The sequence below is a fragment of the Centroberyx gerrardi genome, chromosome 2 (assembly GCF_048128805.1).
Source record: "Centroberyx gerrardi isolate f3 chromosome 2, fCenGer3.hap1.cur.20231027, whole genome shotgun sequence".
Classification (NCBI taxonomy): domain Eukaryota; kingdom Metazoa; phylum Chordata; class Actinopteri; order Beryciformes; family Berycidae; genus Centroberyx; species Centroberyx gerrardi.
Window position 1 is genome coordinate 17757028 of NC_135998.1, and position 16782 is coordinate 17773809.

Sequence of the window (16782 nt, forward strand, 5' to 3'; positions counted from 1 at the left end):
CTTCTGCAGTGCAGTTTGAGGGAGAGGGGAGTGGGAACAATCGGAAAAATCGGGACCGAGCACCAAGGCCTGCATGTGTGAATGTAGCCCAAGCTTTTTCCTTTCATTCAGTATGCATTATCTAGTGCATCTTTCCATGGCACAGTGACTTCTACAAAGTAAAGTCTGTATTGGATCATAATACTAAATCTATCTTAGTCTGGTGCAATCTCTGGCAGGACAAAAACTCAAAAGGGCTACTCGCATTTCACAATTGCTAGCTTCCCCTAATGATAATAAATGTTTATCGACTTGCTCACTTTCACGTATAACGCCAATTTGATGCTGAGGGCTCTGTTTCCTAACAGTGGAAGAATTCATTTCTGTTTGCTCACCCTCAGTTGTTGCTGCCAGGGACTTCAGCGCTTGTTTATGCCGCCAAGTGCCTCATCTTTGGGCAAGACTAACTTTGCATCCTGACAGGATTCATCTGAGTGTTGCCACTTCCGAACAAACAAGACATGCTGTGTTGACTTCGCCAAGCCACAGATCGAGGTTTAGGGGTGATGGAGCCACAAAATGGGTTTCTCCAATAATGAATCTAATCTAAGACACCTGCTTATTCCAAGTTCTTTCCAACTACGGCGCTCTAAAGTGCAATTTAGGTCACATATACGACCAAATTTTAAATTATGTGACCTGGAAATTAAATTGTGGTGCAAAAATTTTATTTGGTGCAACATTTTTTGAGTAATTTCTTAAGAGCAAGCAAGGTAACTATGGAAAGTAATGAGGTAAATATATGCCTTTTGACCGCGCACGGCAATTGTTTGGCTACAAAGCACTTGGATTTTGCTGTACGGGTTGTTTAGAGAAATTGAATGGTCATTTTAAAGTCCTTTTTGGAACTGTGCACAAACAGGCCCCGTTTACTCAAATTGCTTGGGAGAATGCTGAAATGGAGCTCCTTGTTTGATAGTTGTCGCAGCTGGGCATTTTGTAAAAAGCCAATCTATTAAAACCTGAATTTTCAACTGTTTTGATAGGAACCATCCTTTGCTAGGTTAACTGTTACAACATGCATTACCTCTTGCCAGCGTTTGCTTTTCTTTTCTAATGGAGTGCTTCTCTCAAATGACTTGCCTAGCAGTGTTTGATGCTGCCTTCAATCGCCCCCTGTAAGCTCCTACTTGAGTTCAGAAGTGTGCTGCAGTAGCAGAATGAACAGGACAAAATGTGCATCAAGTACATGATGTTTTAAATAATTTATTAAAAACAAAAACGTGTGACAGCTAAAATTTAAATAAAGATAAAAGACTGTAAATATTTTAGTTTGCTGTGTTTCTATTTTCAGATTGCCAAACAATAATATGCATCACTTTTACCATAAATTTTTTATACAGCTTCCAGGCTCTAAGCCCCGTAAGTATCACATCTTGGCAACTTGGGAGAAATTAAATGACAATGAAAGAAATGACGAGAAAGAAATGACAATGCTTGGAGCAAATAATGGAATTGTAACGAATTCTTCCTCAGTCAGTTTACAAACATAACATGCTAAACTCATCTCAGTCCAATCCTGGTAGCAATGTAAGGTTTCTAATAGGGGTGTAACGGTACACGTATTCGTACCGGACCGTTTCGGTACAGGACTTTAGGTACGGTGCAGATGTGTATCGAATGCAATCTTAGTAGGCTCGTTTTGCGTGCGGAACACACTTCAAATCCGAGTTCCCACACGAACATATTAAGTGGCGGACCGGAAGTTTGTTTAGTCTCCGCCTCGCACTTTGAGCGCACTACACAGACAGGATGCTTAGCCTAGTTAATATAGAACCTCCTTGTACACAGACAGCACGCTTAGCTTAGCCTAGCCTAGCCTCTGGCTAGCGAACGTCATGGCCAATGCAAACGATAAGCCAGAGCTTGGAGACCCTCCCTTATCGTTAAGGTCTCCTTTGTTCAGTAGTGATCGGGTATGTTTCTGGCAACACGTCAAAACTTGATAACTCATTTGAAATGGCACCACGCGAATGTGAATATCACTGCTGCAAGGAAAAAAACGAGCGTAGTGCAAACGCTGCTCCCTTCGTCATTTAAACAGCCTTTCGCTGGTAATTCAGATCGGGCCAAACCAATAACAAATGCTGCACTTTAGTTGGAAAAGTTCATTTCCTAAAAAAAGAAAAGATTATTATAGTTATTTATATTTTTTATTATATTTTATATATTTCTTATTATATTTTATATTTTGTTTCATTTATTTGAGAATATTTTATTTATTGGAGAACTTATTAGTAGTAGTTTGCAGCAGTATTCTATTTTTTATTCTATTTTATTTTTATATATTTTATTTTTTATTATGTTTCATTTAAAAGTTTATAAAAAAAAATTATAAACTGTTGATGTTTACAAAAGTTCATAATAAACGACAAGCAATTTTATGTTTTGCATTTTTTCCCCTTACTGTACCGAAAATGAACCGAACCGTGATTTCAAAACCGAGGTACGTACCGAACCGTGATTTTTGTGTACCGTTACACCCCTAGTTTCCAACAATGAAAAAATGGAAACATCAAACATCGTAAATTACTACCATGCATGACACCATCGGTTGAACGTATTTATTCCATAATTATCCATGATATAATGTATTTTGATGGACAATGCGTTACCTCTGTTGATACCACTGTAAATTCAGATTCTCTGACCTTTCCAAGTCTAATGCAATTGTAGGAAACTGGTACAACTTTTCAAGAAGCTATCAAGGAGACATGATGTTCTAGCGGTTGCCGGGGTTAAATTCAAAGTGTCCTCGAGTAAGACATTAACCTACCTGCTCTACCGGCACTGCACTAGCTGGCTGACTGTGCGCCCAGACAGCTAAAAATATTTTCCTCCTTCATGGATCAAATAAAAAAAAACATCTCACCAAAAGTAACTTAGTAGATCCTTCCATCATTCCTGATTTCTTCTTCTCAACTTGCTGTCTGTCGTAAGTCAGTACGTCACGCAATGGACTTAAAGCCAACGGGGGCCTAAGAGGCTAATGGAGGCCTGTGTGTTATGCAACAGTGTGAGACAGAAAGCGATGGCCCACTTGACAAGAAACAACTTAATTACACTGACACAATATTAGCTATTGTATGGTTAATCTCAAAGTATGTCTACATGTGTGGGACGGGGCTCCTACACCTTTCTGACGATCAAATTCCACGGGCCCATGGCTATTCTGTGACATAAAATACAATTTCCATGACCGACTTTTGTCAGCTTCTGCAGCCGAGCCTGACAGTAAAACCTCAGAAGATCAGGAACAGGGGTTCATGAAATTTCCAGAGCTTTTTGGGCATGTATCAATTTTCGTAACATTTTAGCTCTCAAAATACAGTTTTAAAATTCCATGACTTCACCAGGTTTTCCATGACTGTAGGAACACTGATGTGATATGGAACAAGAATGGGTGACACACACACACACACACACACACACAGGTCTTGAGCAGGCAGAAGAGAGCTATTTAGAGCATCCCCTTTCTACCGCGACAGGGATAAGTATGTAGGGCTTATGTTAAGCAGGATGATTGTTTTATGTGGAGGTGGTCACCTGCATGTTATGAGGGATAAAAGCAAGAGCACCAGAAACAGTGGCTGTGAGTGCTAATATATCAGTGTGTACTGCAGATATGCACCAAGGGGGTATGTGTGTGTATGCAGAAGGCTTACCTCCATTGTCCATTGAACGCTTTTGGCCTCCATAGCCGTACAGGGAGGGGTCCATGACTGGAGAGGAGCTGTTCATGTTGGGCATCTGGTCACCTCCCATTTTAGCTGCCATCTGGAGACACCACAAAGTAAGACAGAGAGAATAAAGGTGAGGAGTGAATATGAATTTCCCTTTGAACATACATTTCCTTTCCAAGGCACCACCTTGTATAGGCTTCTAACGCTTCATGAGCCAGAGAGTAGCTGGAGATCCTCTGGCGGGGCCGTCCTGGTGCTTGCCAAGTCTAGGCCAAAGACCAAAGGTGGTTGGGCTTTTGCTGTCAGGCCCCATTTGAGATGTCCTGTCAGAGGATCTTAGGACGGCTAACACATTTTTACAGACAGGTTTTTATATAGTGTATTACTTGTCTCATTTTTGCCTACAGCAAGGAAAATGTGTTTAAGAATTTTCCAGCAATTAATTCTAAACTAATGTATAGCCAGTGAGCGCTCATTGTAGTAAAGTAGGGTTGTATGTAGGTAGGTGGAGGGGAAATGATTAGGGATGCACAAATCAGTTGGCATTCTAAATAGATTATTGGTGATTGGTTGAGCACTGTTTCAACTAACCAATCACATAATAGGTCTACATTAGATTCGTAACTGAATACGGGCTTTTTGTGTATTTTTTAAATAGAGAATGGACCATATTCTTTGAGTGGAGATTTAATTGCTGGCAGCGCGGCCCAGAGAGAGACTTGGTAATTTTGTTTTTTCTCCTCTCTGAACAGCAGCAAGACGTGGGCAAGCTCCTCAGTCATCAACCACACACTAACATGTAAAATGATTTATTCACACATGGTTAGGCAAGTAATGTCAAGCGGCCATAAGAACAATCTGTTAAACATGGTGCCTTTTTGACGGTTTACCGTTTATGTTTGCTGATCAAAAACCATAATGGGAATCGGCCCCCGAAAACCTGGTTGGGTACCATCTTAACCTGGGGAAACTCCAACACCTGCATCCAACTTTTACTCCCATTTGTTGAGTGCATTTGTTTGCAGTATATCTTATCTACAAACCAATCTACACGTCTCAATGAACATGACTCAAATGCTACTTTCAAAATTAGCCACTTGGCAACTCCAATTAGCTGCTTGTGTTCTCCAGTGATACCGACATTCAAATCTTCAGTCATGCTGCATAAAAGCACCAACTGCCTTTTCCTCTACCCCTTAATCTGCCACCTCTCTTTCCATAGAAAAGTATAGCATTTCAGAAAATTACAGTAAATTGAGATCTGTGCCTGACTGGAAATTTTTGCAAAATGAAAATACAATGACACCAATTAGAGGCTTCCATCACCTTCAGGGATCATTATCTACTTCAGAGCCCACCGGTGGAAGTGAGAGGGGTCGAATGTAAATGAGGAGGGAGAAAAGGAAGCGGGTGTGAGGTGTTGTTTTCCACCACTTCCCTGCAGCTACACCTTCTTTTTCTTGGTATGTCGGCAATGTGATTGGCACTGTAGATAAATCCAGCAAATATCCAGCTAATTACAAATGGGTTTCTTCCTCAACATACAACATCAAGCCCTTCATTACGCAATGTTTCAAACTTTGCATCTCTAGTTTGTGTTGGCACAGCTCAAGTTGAAAAGTCAGACTGTTGACTAATACCATGAGCATAGGCGCAATTAATTATGGCTGTTGCAGGTCGCTAACACGCTTTCAGTGCTTGACAGCATTAAATCTTTGTTTCTTATAAACTACATTGACGAGAAATGGCAGGTTTGAATCACAGCACCCGAAATAAACATGAAACCAAAATTTACTTGGGCAGATGTTAATTTACCTGGGCAGGCCACACACATACAAACACACGTGCACGCACACACACACTGCTGCAGTCAGGTCAGTAGGGGTTTACAGTCATGCAGGCAGGTGGCCCTTGTGGAAAACTGCCAAGGACAATCTGTCTATCCTACTGCAGAAATCCCTTGGGGTCTAACGTTTGCTCAGGCCGCAGAGTAAACACCACGGCTTGGTGGGGGGACCGATTTGAATCTCCGCCAATCTCTGGGCTGGCAACTAAGATGGACACTGTCACTTCTTGAAGGCAAGGTTTGCTCAACAACTCGAAACAAAGAGCTTTTATAATACCCACAGTCAGTTAAGTGTTGTACTCCGTAAGACTAAAAGTGGCCATCATGTCTACAAATACCTATCCACTGGTAGCGCCTTCTGTAAAGACACAAAGCAAACTGACAGAACTTATGGGCAGAAATTTCCAATCTTCACAGGAAGTCTATAATGTGAATGCACATGTTGCCACATGTTGTCCTGTAATGCATATTTTGCAAGTGCTATGCAGGACAGCATGAGGCAACACAATTCATCTGACAATCATGCAGTCTGTTTGTATGACAGTGCCGTCCCCAAAATGTTATTTGGAGCTAAAAACCACCCTGTATTCTTATTTCTGTATTTAGATTTCTGTATTCAAGTTACTGAAATATATCAACCTGAACCAAGTCTACCTGATAGTAAAAAAAATAAAAAATATAAATAAATTATTGTCTCTAGGAAAAGTTATTTCCCCTGGTTTCCCTCAGACCAAAGTTTACCATCTACTCTACTACTGTTCTTTCTTGTTTCAAGATGTAGAAAATCAAGATTTGGCTATGCGTACTGCTGGGTAGTTCATTTACACCTTTATCATAAGTATTTGATCAACTGGGCTGAACAGTGTGTAAACAGGACTAGTAAACCAATGAAATGGCCCACACAACATCATCTTAATAATCCACTCAATAACCTTGCAACATGTCCAGGACAATGTGATGAACTGAAATGTTGAAATGCAAGATGTCATTTTGACAAGCTTGCATGTTATTTGCTCTTCTTGTTTAAAAAAAGAAAAGGTAAACTAATGGAAAATGCTAGGCTACACCCAATTTGTGAACACCATCAGCTTTGTTTGTTTTGTCTAACTGAAAGTCAGAATCCACCATGTTATTTCATGTTTGTAAGTCATTAGTTAGCAATAGTCTGGCTAGTTAGCATGTTTTTTGAATATTATGGGTCTGGACTGCTGTCTTTGTGTCCATTAAAGGCCTCATGCAAAAACATCTTCGCTTAGTGAGTGCATAGAACAAAAGTAGCAAACTTCTACAGCCCTAGTAAAAACATTACCGTCCAAATTATCAGCAACACATTACTTACTACATATTAAGTAGTACTAAGCATCTAAATTTTTACGTCAAGCTTTTGAGCATTATTTGTTCAAACATGAAAAAAAAGTTAAGAGTGTCAACAAAGACTGATGCCAAGTCCTGGGCACCCAAGACACGTGCACCAGTGGTGGGACTGGGTGCAGCCGAAACACCGACTCCTGACTTCAAGCTTGTTATTATTTCTAGAGCTGTTCGAGGCCACTTGGTCTCAAAGACTATTTTAATGCATGGTATGTAGGTATTCATAATAGAAATCCTGTGCTATTTATCAGATGATGGGATTACTTACTTAATTTGTGCAGCCCAGTGACAACACTGGCATAGAGCTAGACTCTTCAAGCTTAAAGATGTACAGGCACTGTACAGCTGAACAATTAATCGATAAAAAAAATAAAACATTTGAAATTGCAATATGAACTTCTGCAATTTCCAAATCGCAGAGGCTGCAATTAACTGCTTAAGAGAGAGAGAGGGGCGTGCAAATGGATTTCTGAACCAGGTGTTTAAGATCCAGGTAATCTCTGGTCCATGAATCAAGTTCAATTGTTGAAAACCTTTCATCATACTCAAACTCAGTAAATCCTGCTCACTGACATGTATTGTTATTTTTTTTAAACAAAATCACTTTTCTTTAAACAATCTTAAAGTAAATTTATGACAAGAAAAATTAAATCGCAATTGTAATATTGTGTCAAATAATTGCAATTAGATTTTTTGTCAATAGCTCTCTGCCCTTCCTCTAGCCCACATGCGAGCGCTATGTACAAGTATGTTGGCAGACACCTTTACGCAGACCAGCTCATAATGAGAAATGCCGGTACAGCCGGTGTGTTGAAAAGTAAACCAATGTAAGCTTGTACACCACATCAAACCGGTTAAACCGCAAACCGGCCCAACCCCACATAACATTATCCAGGAATCCTTGCACCCATATCATTTGACTCACAAACGCAGATTCAATGATATGACATTTTTGGCTCTGTTAAAATGTTGTTGCTAAAAAATATGAGAACACCTTTTTAAAATTTTGATAATTTTCTTGAAAACCTGTTGGACTAGGAGTAGGCTACCTACTAACGTGGATACTGGCTGTAGGTATACATTACCCCAGCACACCATGAGAGTGATTTCTTTATATTAAGAGACCTATATAAAGCTTGCACAGGCAAAATAATAATAATAATAATAATAGCACTTTGGGGCGCTATAACCGACAGTATACAGCCTAAATATGTCAATCAGCTAAACTCAGGTACAGGCATAAAGTAATCAAACAGAGCACTCACCTGGCCCCTAAAGCTTACTACCACTGCAAACTCAGACATACACAGTTCAACACTTGCCAACAACTCGACATCTAGAACATTTGAAATGGTCTGTAGACTTCTGCCATTTACTGTAGGTAAAATTACACACACCTAAACCTGTAACTGATTGGCAGTCTGAGTCTTATAGTGAAACTCTTGAAAGAACACATGGAATAGACATGGTTAATTTCTGTGCCAATTTTTTTTTAGCTTGGGACTCATTTCGATACATCACTGATGATTGGTTTTGGGGTTAGGTACATTAGGTAACCTTGTTAGTTAGCTTGCTAGCCAATAGCATCAGGCCAGCTTACCATCACAATCTTGTTAACACATCTGATTTGCACAATGAGGAACCTTAGGTGACTGGTATCTAGCAGTGGCTAGTAACTGCATGTTAACATTTTGGCTAGTGTTAAAAGCTCCTATAGGACAGACATTCAAATTTTCCTCCATTTATGTACATATATGATCAAAGATGTTTACAGAAGACATTGTTTAAATTTGATTTTATTTGAGTTGTTTAAGTTGCATTTTCAAAATTCCACCCTTTTTTTACAGGGAGTTTCAGAATAAATTCTAGGACTCTTCAATCTGCTGCTGCTCCTTGATTTCTAAAATTAAACTACAGCCACTAAACAATAAAATAATATGCTTTTGTTACAGGATAATTTCTGACCAAAAGCACTTGAATGTGCAACGTTTGTAATTTAACTTCCAAACTCAAAAGTAGGAACTTACAAGCAGCAGTGAAAGCAGCATTAGACACTGCTAGCCAAGGTATTTGAGAGCAGCAAGTCACATGAGAAGACAAGCAAACAGAGGCAACAGATGCTGCAATGTTTTGTACCTGTCATAACTGAAAAGCAAATGTCCTGCCGCAATTTTTATTCTTTTTTTTTTTTTTTTTAAATCAGAAAGCTCAATTCCACGACTGTACTTGGAAAGCCATTGGAAAACAGCAGGCCAACTTAATAACTGCTACTAATAACTATATAACTAACTTCAATGTTTTACCACAATAAGCAATGGGTTGAGCAATATTGTTAATGTCATGAAATCAAATAATTGTTCGGTTTGGTCTGAGTCATTTAAGTTAACTCTAGGCAATTAACTTTAAAGCTGCACTGGGAAACTTTGCACGATGGCGGCTCCAATTGGCAGTGAGAGGTAACCGTTTGAAAAACTACAATACCCATATATCATGTGACGTGACATGAGTAAAGAGCACACTCATGTTTACCTACCAGACCAGTCTGTGACCGCTTTATACCAAAGCATAATAAAGGGACAAAAGATGCAAGAGATCCAACGTTTGTGAAACCAGTTTTCTCTGGAGGGAGGCCTCGCTTGCTGCTGTTTAAGAGACAGTTTGTATTTCGCTATATTTTTTAGATTTGTCACTTCCTGTGGGTGGAGAAGTGTCCATACCCGACACCAGAATTCCATTTGGGCAAATCTACATGGTCTCAGTTAGGGGGAATGGGATGCTGTTCACTATGGTAGAATTTATTATTATTTTTTTTTTTAATCTTGCCGTGAAAAACACTGTACCGTTGCAGCCCTAACTGTTACCTTATATTGAGTAGTCCTAATAACTGGCTAATCTATTTGACTGCTGATGGTGTGATTGGCTCAATTTGATTTATTTATTTACATTCATATGTTTAGTTGGTGAGCCTTGCTTCTGTTTGCTTTGATGATGGTTTAAAGCTAGCCTGATATTCAGACTGAACGCCATTTCGTTTCCACTCCATTATTCAGTCTGACATTGCCTCCATGTTAGCCGATTTCTGTGTGTGTGTGTGTGTGTGTGTGTGTGTGTGGGGGGTGGGGGGGTGGGGGGGTGGGGGGGGTGTTGATTTTCCCTGAACCAATCACTAGTGACTGACATATCCGGCCGCTCTGACGTTATTTTCAGTTACAGTGATGCTGGCCATATTTACTAACTTTACCAAAAATGTTGGTAGTTTTTGACAAAAATATCATCTTTGCAAAGACAATATATTGGTTCAGGAATGATTTCCAACAAATATTATTATGCCAAAACGGCAATGAAAAACCATTGCATGAACGGTTCAAACTTTAGTCCCGCCCACAAAGGCCCGAACGTTTTTTCCGATCGAGAAATCGCCTTTGAATAGAGCAACACCAGACCCTGAATCGCTCGACCAAATCTGAAGAGTGGGCGGGTCGTGATTCAGGAGTCTGGAACCAGGCTAATTTAAAGCAATATTCCACTTAGTTTTAACATAGGGGTTATTCGGCACTTGACCGCCATGAAAACCAGAATATAAACTACTCACCAAGATCAGATGCAGCTGGACGAGTTTGTAGCGTTCGGATTTTTACTTCCCATTCATTTGAATGAGCCACGATAATAGACTGAAAACTGACATTTGTGAACAGATTCAACAACATATCCCGCTATAGTTTTCAATTGACTGTTGGTTGAACGTTTTAGAACATAATTTCGCCAAATAGCATTTTTATTGATAGAAGAGAACATAGCAGAGGAATACTATTTAGGAGAGACAGTTCCTGTTTGGGATACCAGATCTACTTTTATTTTTAAAGGATACGGCTGGTGTTTAATGCATTTCTTACCGTCAAACAAATCCTATGAAAATAACAAATTCAGCAACGAATTTGTTTTGCTAACAAGTCTCATCCATGTAGCCAATGCCCAATAAAGCCATGTCTCCACAGATAGCGATTGTTAAAATTGAAACTATGTCTTTGTGAGCTGTATTTAAAAGGTTTTTAGCTTACAATTGGAGCCAATGACTTCCGGTTTGAAGGCTAAAAAGGGAACTTGGTAAGTCGGAAAGTAATGGGAGTAGAGCAAACGCATTGTTGATTTTGTTATTTTCATAGGATTTGGTGACGATAAGAAATGTATTTAAAAACACCAGCTGTATCCTTTAAATACTAATTTTAGTGTAAATGAAGAATAGAAATGCAAAATGCCAACCAACCAATGACTGCTTTATTGTCTTAAAAGTGGGATCTGTTGTTGAATCTGTTCACAAACTTGTTAAATGTTAGTTTTCAGGCTATTTTCATGGCCTCATTCAAACTACTACAAACTCTTCCCAGCTGCATCCGATCTTGGTGAGTAGTTTATATTATGGTTTTCATGGCGGCCAAGTGCCGAATAACCACCATGTTAAAACTAAGTGGAATATTGCTTTAACAACGAAAAGCTCAGCAACTAATTTGCGGTTTACTGCAGTGCAATTGTATGAAGTTGTTTTTTCACCCCGTGCAACTTAAAGAGACATAAACGTCTTTTCCCCTTCGCCAACTGGTCCTGAGCGGGGAGGGCTAGGTGACTGCTACAACTGTATCGGGAGGGGAAACGAACGCCACACACACTAATGTAACAAAGCATCAGTACAAGGCTACGAGTTCCCAACTCTCAGGCTAATGTCGTGTTCACGTCATATTGGAAGAAGCGAAAGAACGGGATGTAATTTCTATTTGTAAAATTAATTTAAAATCTGCAGAAATCATTCTCTTTTGTTGATTGTATTACTATAACTGATAATTCTGATTTTTATCATCTTGGACTGCCGGGATCAGTGGAGCCGCTGCAGCGTTTGCCACCTGTGCCGACACACTTGCGCAATTCGTGAAATATCCTACTTGCAATTGCCGCTAGGAGGCTGACGTGAACGTTTTTCCCCAGTTGGCAGCTGGTATTTACAGTAAATCTGAGATGACGTGAACGCCGCATGAGCACACAGCTGAGACAGTGGAGGAGGGAAGGGGGGGGGGGCTTCAAAGGCATTATGAAACAGACACCAGAGGAACCTAGACATGTGCTTATGCCATTTGCTTATGTGGGCGTATTCAAAAAGGGCTAAACTGCGCCTGTCCAGGGAATGCCATATATTTAAATGTGTTGACCATGCGAATTAAGTCCTTGAGCTATTAAGGTATGTTAGAAATGTATTGACAATCATACAAAATAAGGATTTAAATAATTTGAAGAGATAAGTTATGGTTTACAAGTAGGCCATAATGCACATAATAGACAAACAGAGCAGTGTAGCAGGCTCCACTATACAAACTCATGACTCCAGTCACCTATTTTCCAGTTGGATCCAGATCCACTATCAGAGAAATCACACACCTCTACAGTGTGACAGACTTAATGATCACTACTTTGACCAACTCACTACATGCAATATCGGTTAAAACGGTGAGCTGAGCAATGCACAGGTTTTTAAATGTGTCTTTTACTGCTATTTTCCCGTTAACGGAAAAACCCAAGTGTGCTAAACAAGGGGGTGGGCTTATTTGAACAGATGACGTTACCATTACATGGCCTAACTCCAATGCTGCCTGCTTAGGACACTTGGTAGCAACCTTGCTAGCTAACACCAGCTCGATTATCAACTACTTTTTTTGTCACTACGCCCGAGCTAGGCTACACACACTAGCTTCCAAGCAAGTCAAAGATGGCAGTAAGCAAATTTAGCATTCCAGGTTAGCGTACAAGTTCCCAGCGTGTCATTTTAACTGTGGCAACAGACAGTTTTAGGTCTTTCCTCAAACGAGCAAGCCAACTTTTTGACAGCGTGTGTCAGCAGGCAGCTGGTCGCCTGGCTTCATCCCTGAACTAATGTTAGGCTTACAGTGCCAGTCAAGCTTGAAGGTATCAACTTGGGTTAGTAGCAAGCTAAGCTAACTACAACTTCTGCTGTGACTTAACAACAGGTTGCAGTTAGTTGCCCGTGTCGACTTACTAAAGTTTCACAAACTTCGACATTATGCCAGGCCTTTATTTTATACGTCAGACATGTTTTGGCCGGTCATCCTGACAGTTTTGGTACTGTTGGTTCGGCGTCTTGTGGCCCGTAGACTCTAATCTGTCCGCACAGCAATGCAGCCTCAGCTCCCTGGGAGCTTGTGGCTATTTAGCTTGCTAGCGAGCTGTGTGCATGAGGAGTGTTTCGGGTAGGGGGGTCTGGGGTGCTCTGGCCCGAAATGCTCTGCTACAACACATGGAAAGGCCTCGTTTGTCGTCCGAAAGCATAAGACTCGTCTTTGCTGGAAAGCATTACCTGTCGCACCCGGCGTAAAGCGTCTGCGAAGTCATCTTTCGTTCCAGGCTGAGCCACCGAGGCCTGTCCCTGAACCAGCTCCGCCATCATCATCATCCGCACTCGGCAGCTCAGAGCCACACTTAAAAAAAAAAAAAAAAAAAAAAAAACAGCACACGTGCCAAGCCCTAGCTTCGTGAGCCAGATGATCTCGCGAGCTGATCAAAGAGCGTTGACTCTACCGCATTGAAATATCGCGAGACTCTGACTTGTTCACTCAGAAGAGCAGCGTTGGTGGTGAATCATGCAATAGGCCTACATAAAAACACTTACATTTTGACCACAAATAAAAAGAGGTGTGATTGATTTTTTTTTTTTTTTTTTTTTAATAATTTCACTTCACAATTAAATTGGTATCCAGTCTGCTTGAAAAGTCTTCAACTGTTTACATTGAAGTTGCTTATGTAATTTGTGATCGAGACTTTATTGAAAATTATCTTTTCACCTTCCTTCCCTCCACAGGGTCAGAGTGCAGGTCAACCATACAGCAGCACTCCTGCCTCTGGTTCAGTGTCTTATTGCTCAAGGACACTTCAGCAGGGCGGAGGCTTGGTGACATGGGGGCTTGAACCCAAGTCTTGCAAAGGTGGTCTCCCTGTTCACTGTGACACCCTGCTGCACCCATGTGCCCTCATGTGTTCCTCTGAGTATCCTATGACTAACTTAACTTTCATTTATTTCATTGCTCTCTGGACACAAGTCCATACAAATAAGTATTTAGTGGATAAACAAACAACAGCCCTAACCTATACTTTATAGCTCCCTCTACAGAGCCACATGGATATTTTAAGTTGACTTGTAGTTCTAACATTGTAATCTGTCTTGTCAGAATCAAACAATTCCTGGCTGACAGAACGAAATGAAAACTGAAGAATATTGGATTTCTCCCTTGCCGCACATGTGGAAACATCTATTGTTGCACATCTGGAAAATGCCAGCAGCTAGGCAGAAGAGAGTCAAATTGCTGCAAATTTCCAAACTGTTTATGCAAAACAGTTCCTGCTCCATAAATTGTATCCAAACCTCAATGAGCACAGCCGGCCGGTATGAGGGGGCTAAAATGAAAGGGGTGGTCCAGTGGATACATCAGAGTTAGAAACGGTTCAGATGGCCAAAGTTATTCAAGCTATGTGTCTGAGTGTCTGGTAGACAGGGATGGGATGCTTATCGGATTAAAGGGTACTTACTTCCAAGCATGGGCCTTTCTTCTTGACAAGTGCACATAGGATAATTTAATGGTGAATAATGAATGACGGTGATATGATGACTGTTGAATGGTGCATAGTAATATCAAATGCCCAGATTTGTTAGGTCCAAAATGTGTTTTTTTATCATATTAAAGTTAGTGATATAAGAAGACTTGCATGAGCCATGAGATAAAGATGAATTTGTGAGGATATTTTCCAGTTCTTTACCCTAAAATGTCTGATTCTGTGTACAGGCCGGTGTGCAACATGCTCACACAGCCGGCTGATTGCTCTCGTCTCTCAGACAAGCAGATTGACATTCCCCCGCTCTGCTGTCCGTCTCACAGACACCCGTAGAGATATCAATTTCCCTGCCTCGTCAGCCCCCGGGCATGTTATCACCTCCCAAAAAGAAGAGGAGAAATTAAGTGGGAGCAGGGGGCCGTTCCCATGCAGACCAGCACCTCTAAATGAAGACCTCCAATTTAGCATGACTGAAGTCTGATCTGGCCCGGGCAAACATATTGCTACCATGTGCTGTCCAATGTATTCAGACCCAGAGGTGGCTGGGAAATGATGTTAGACTTCTGGCATCAAAGGGGGAAGTCGGGCGCTCGCACACTGTCAGACATGCATACATGAACGTGGATGCAAGAACACACACACACACACACACACACACAGACAGACAGACAGACAGACAATCATTAAAAATTCAGCCCCCACCCGCTCAAACAGCCCAAAAAAGTAAGGGCAGTCAAAGCAGGTGTGGGTCTCTGGAGTCCTGCCAATCAAGCAGTGGGAGTAGAGTCAAAAGTAGAACAGAGTGGTGTGTGTGTGTGTGTGTGTGTGTGTGTGTGTGTGTACGTGAGGGGTGGGGTGTGGAGCTGTGGTTACCGCACCAGACTGATCAAGTGTCATTGATACAGCTTCCTCCCAGTCATTGTCTAGCAGAGAATAGACTCTTGTTCCCATGGTTCACTGTGGTGTGGAGGCCGAGCCGGAGTTCAGCAAAGTATTCGGTCTCTCAAGAATAGCCAGCGGATCAGATACGGAAAATGGCACCTTGTTCAGAAGTTTAAGAAATCAGCAGTGTGTGTGTGTGTGTGTGCTGTATAATTGGTTGTTTTTTTCATTCATTGTGAGTAAAGATTAGACGTTTTTCTGTGGGTAGGAAAGTGGAATACATGCCCAGCTGGACCGATCTTTCCTTTGGGTTAGTGTGGAGAAGTGGAACATCAATATTGGCACACTTATTCTTTTTAACTACTGAGCTTTTTTTTTTTTTTTTTTTTTTACCTCCTCCCCTCTCCTCTCGCTCCAAAGAACAGGCCACATGAAACTGTAATTGCTTCATAATTGCCACGGTTCTGCTATGGACGCACATTTCTAAAGGCAGGATACAGAACAGGGATACGGTTTCATCCAGAGACCTCTTAGATATCCGAGCGCAGCTTTCATTCAAAAACACATTGTCTGTGGAGAGAGAGGCAGTCACTAAAAGTTAGTGACACACCGGTGAAACACCATCCTGAACAAAATATGACGATACACTTCTGCTCTTACTAAGTCTGAACTTAAGTCATGGCTCAAACTGAAATGAATCACATGATAACGCTATATATCACTAATATCACTAGACATTACGTGTATAGTCTGTAAACTGTTTTACACTGTTTTAATGCAAGTTCTTGTTCCTTCTCTCTCTCTCTCTCTCTCGCTCTCTCTCTCTCACACACACACACACACACAAACACAAACACACAGAGAGAGCTAGTGACAAGCATTTTTGTCCTCATATTGCTGTGCAAGTTTTCCATATATTATTATATTTTGTACTTTCAGATTTATCTAAATGTTAGTTTGTTTTTCTGTAAATCTGTGATCAGATCATTCAGGAAGATAAATATGAAAATCAACAGTAAATATGTAAATCAGCAGTTTGCTAAGTTGGTTTGAAACCCTTTCTGTGAAATGAACACATAAATATATGACATTAAAAAAAACCAACTTGAAACTTCAAAGGCAAATATTAGGATAAAAAAGATCCTTCGCTCAAGTATGATACTCATCGGAAGACTGAGAAAAAAGTACGTAATACATTGACTGCAACGAGTATCAGTTTGATGTTTGGAGACGCAGTAGTATCATGGCAGGTGAAAGTTTACCATAAAGGACAAATAAAAGAAAAATCTCTGACAGGTAGCATCCTGCCTTGAAACAGCAGATTGATGGATGAAAAAAGGAAAACAGACCAGC

General features: G+C 40.7%; 1 protein-coding gene across 4 annotated transcripts in view; it reads right to left on the reverse strand.

Moving 5' to 3' along the window:
- Window positions 1-13422, reverse strand: part of fubp3 (far upstream element (FUSE) binding protein 3) — a 38495-nt gene extending 25073 nt beyond the window's left edge. For 3 of the 4 annotated variants that reach the window (XM_078288302.1, XM_071896048.2, XM_078288301.1), the window contains exons 1-2: window positions 13298-13419; window positions 3705-3816 (exon numbers count right to left, since the gene is read on the reverse strand). In XM_078288302.1, coding sequence (XP_078144428.1) covers window positions 3705-3816; window positions 13298-13393 — 208 coding nt within the window. In that variant the 5' untranslated portion in view covers window positions 13394-13419. Of the gene's footprint in view, window positions 1-3704; window positions 3817-13297 lie in introns of all 4 variants that reach the window. The other variant, XM_071896047.2, reaches the window with a different exon arrangement.
- Between the last annotated feature and the right edge of the window lie 3360 nt (window positions 13423-16782).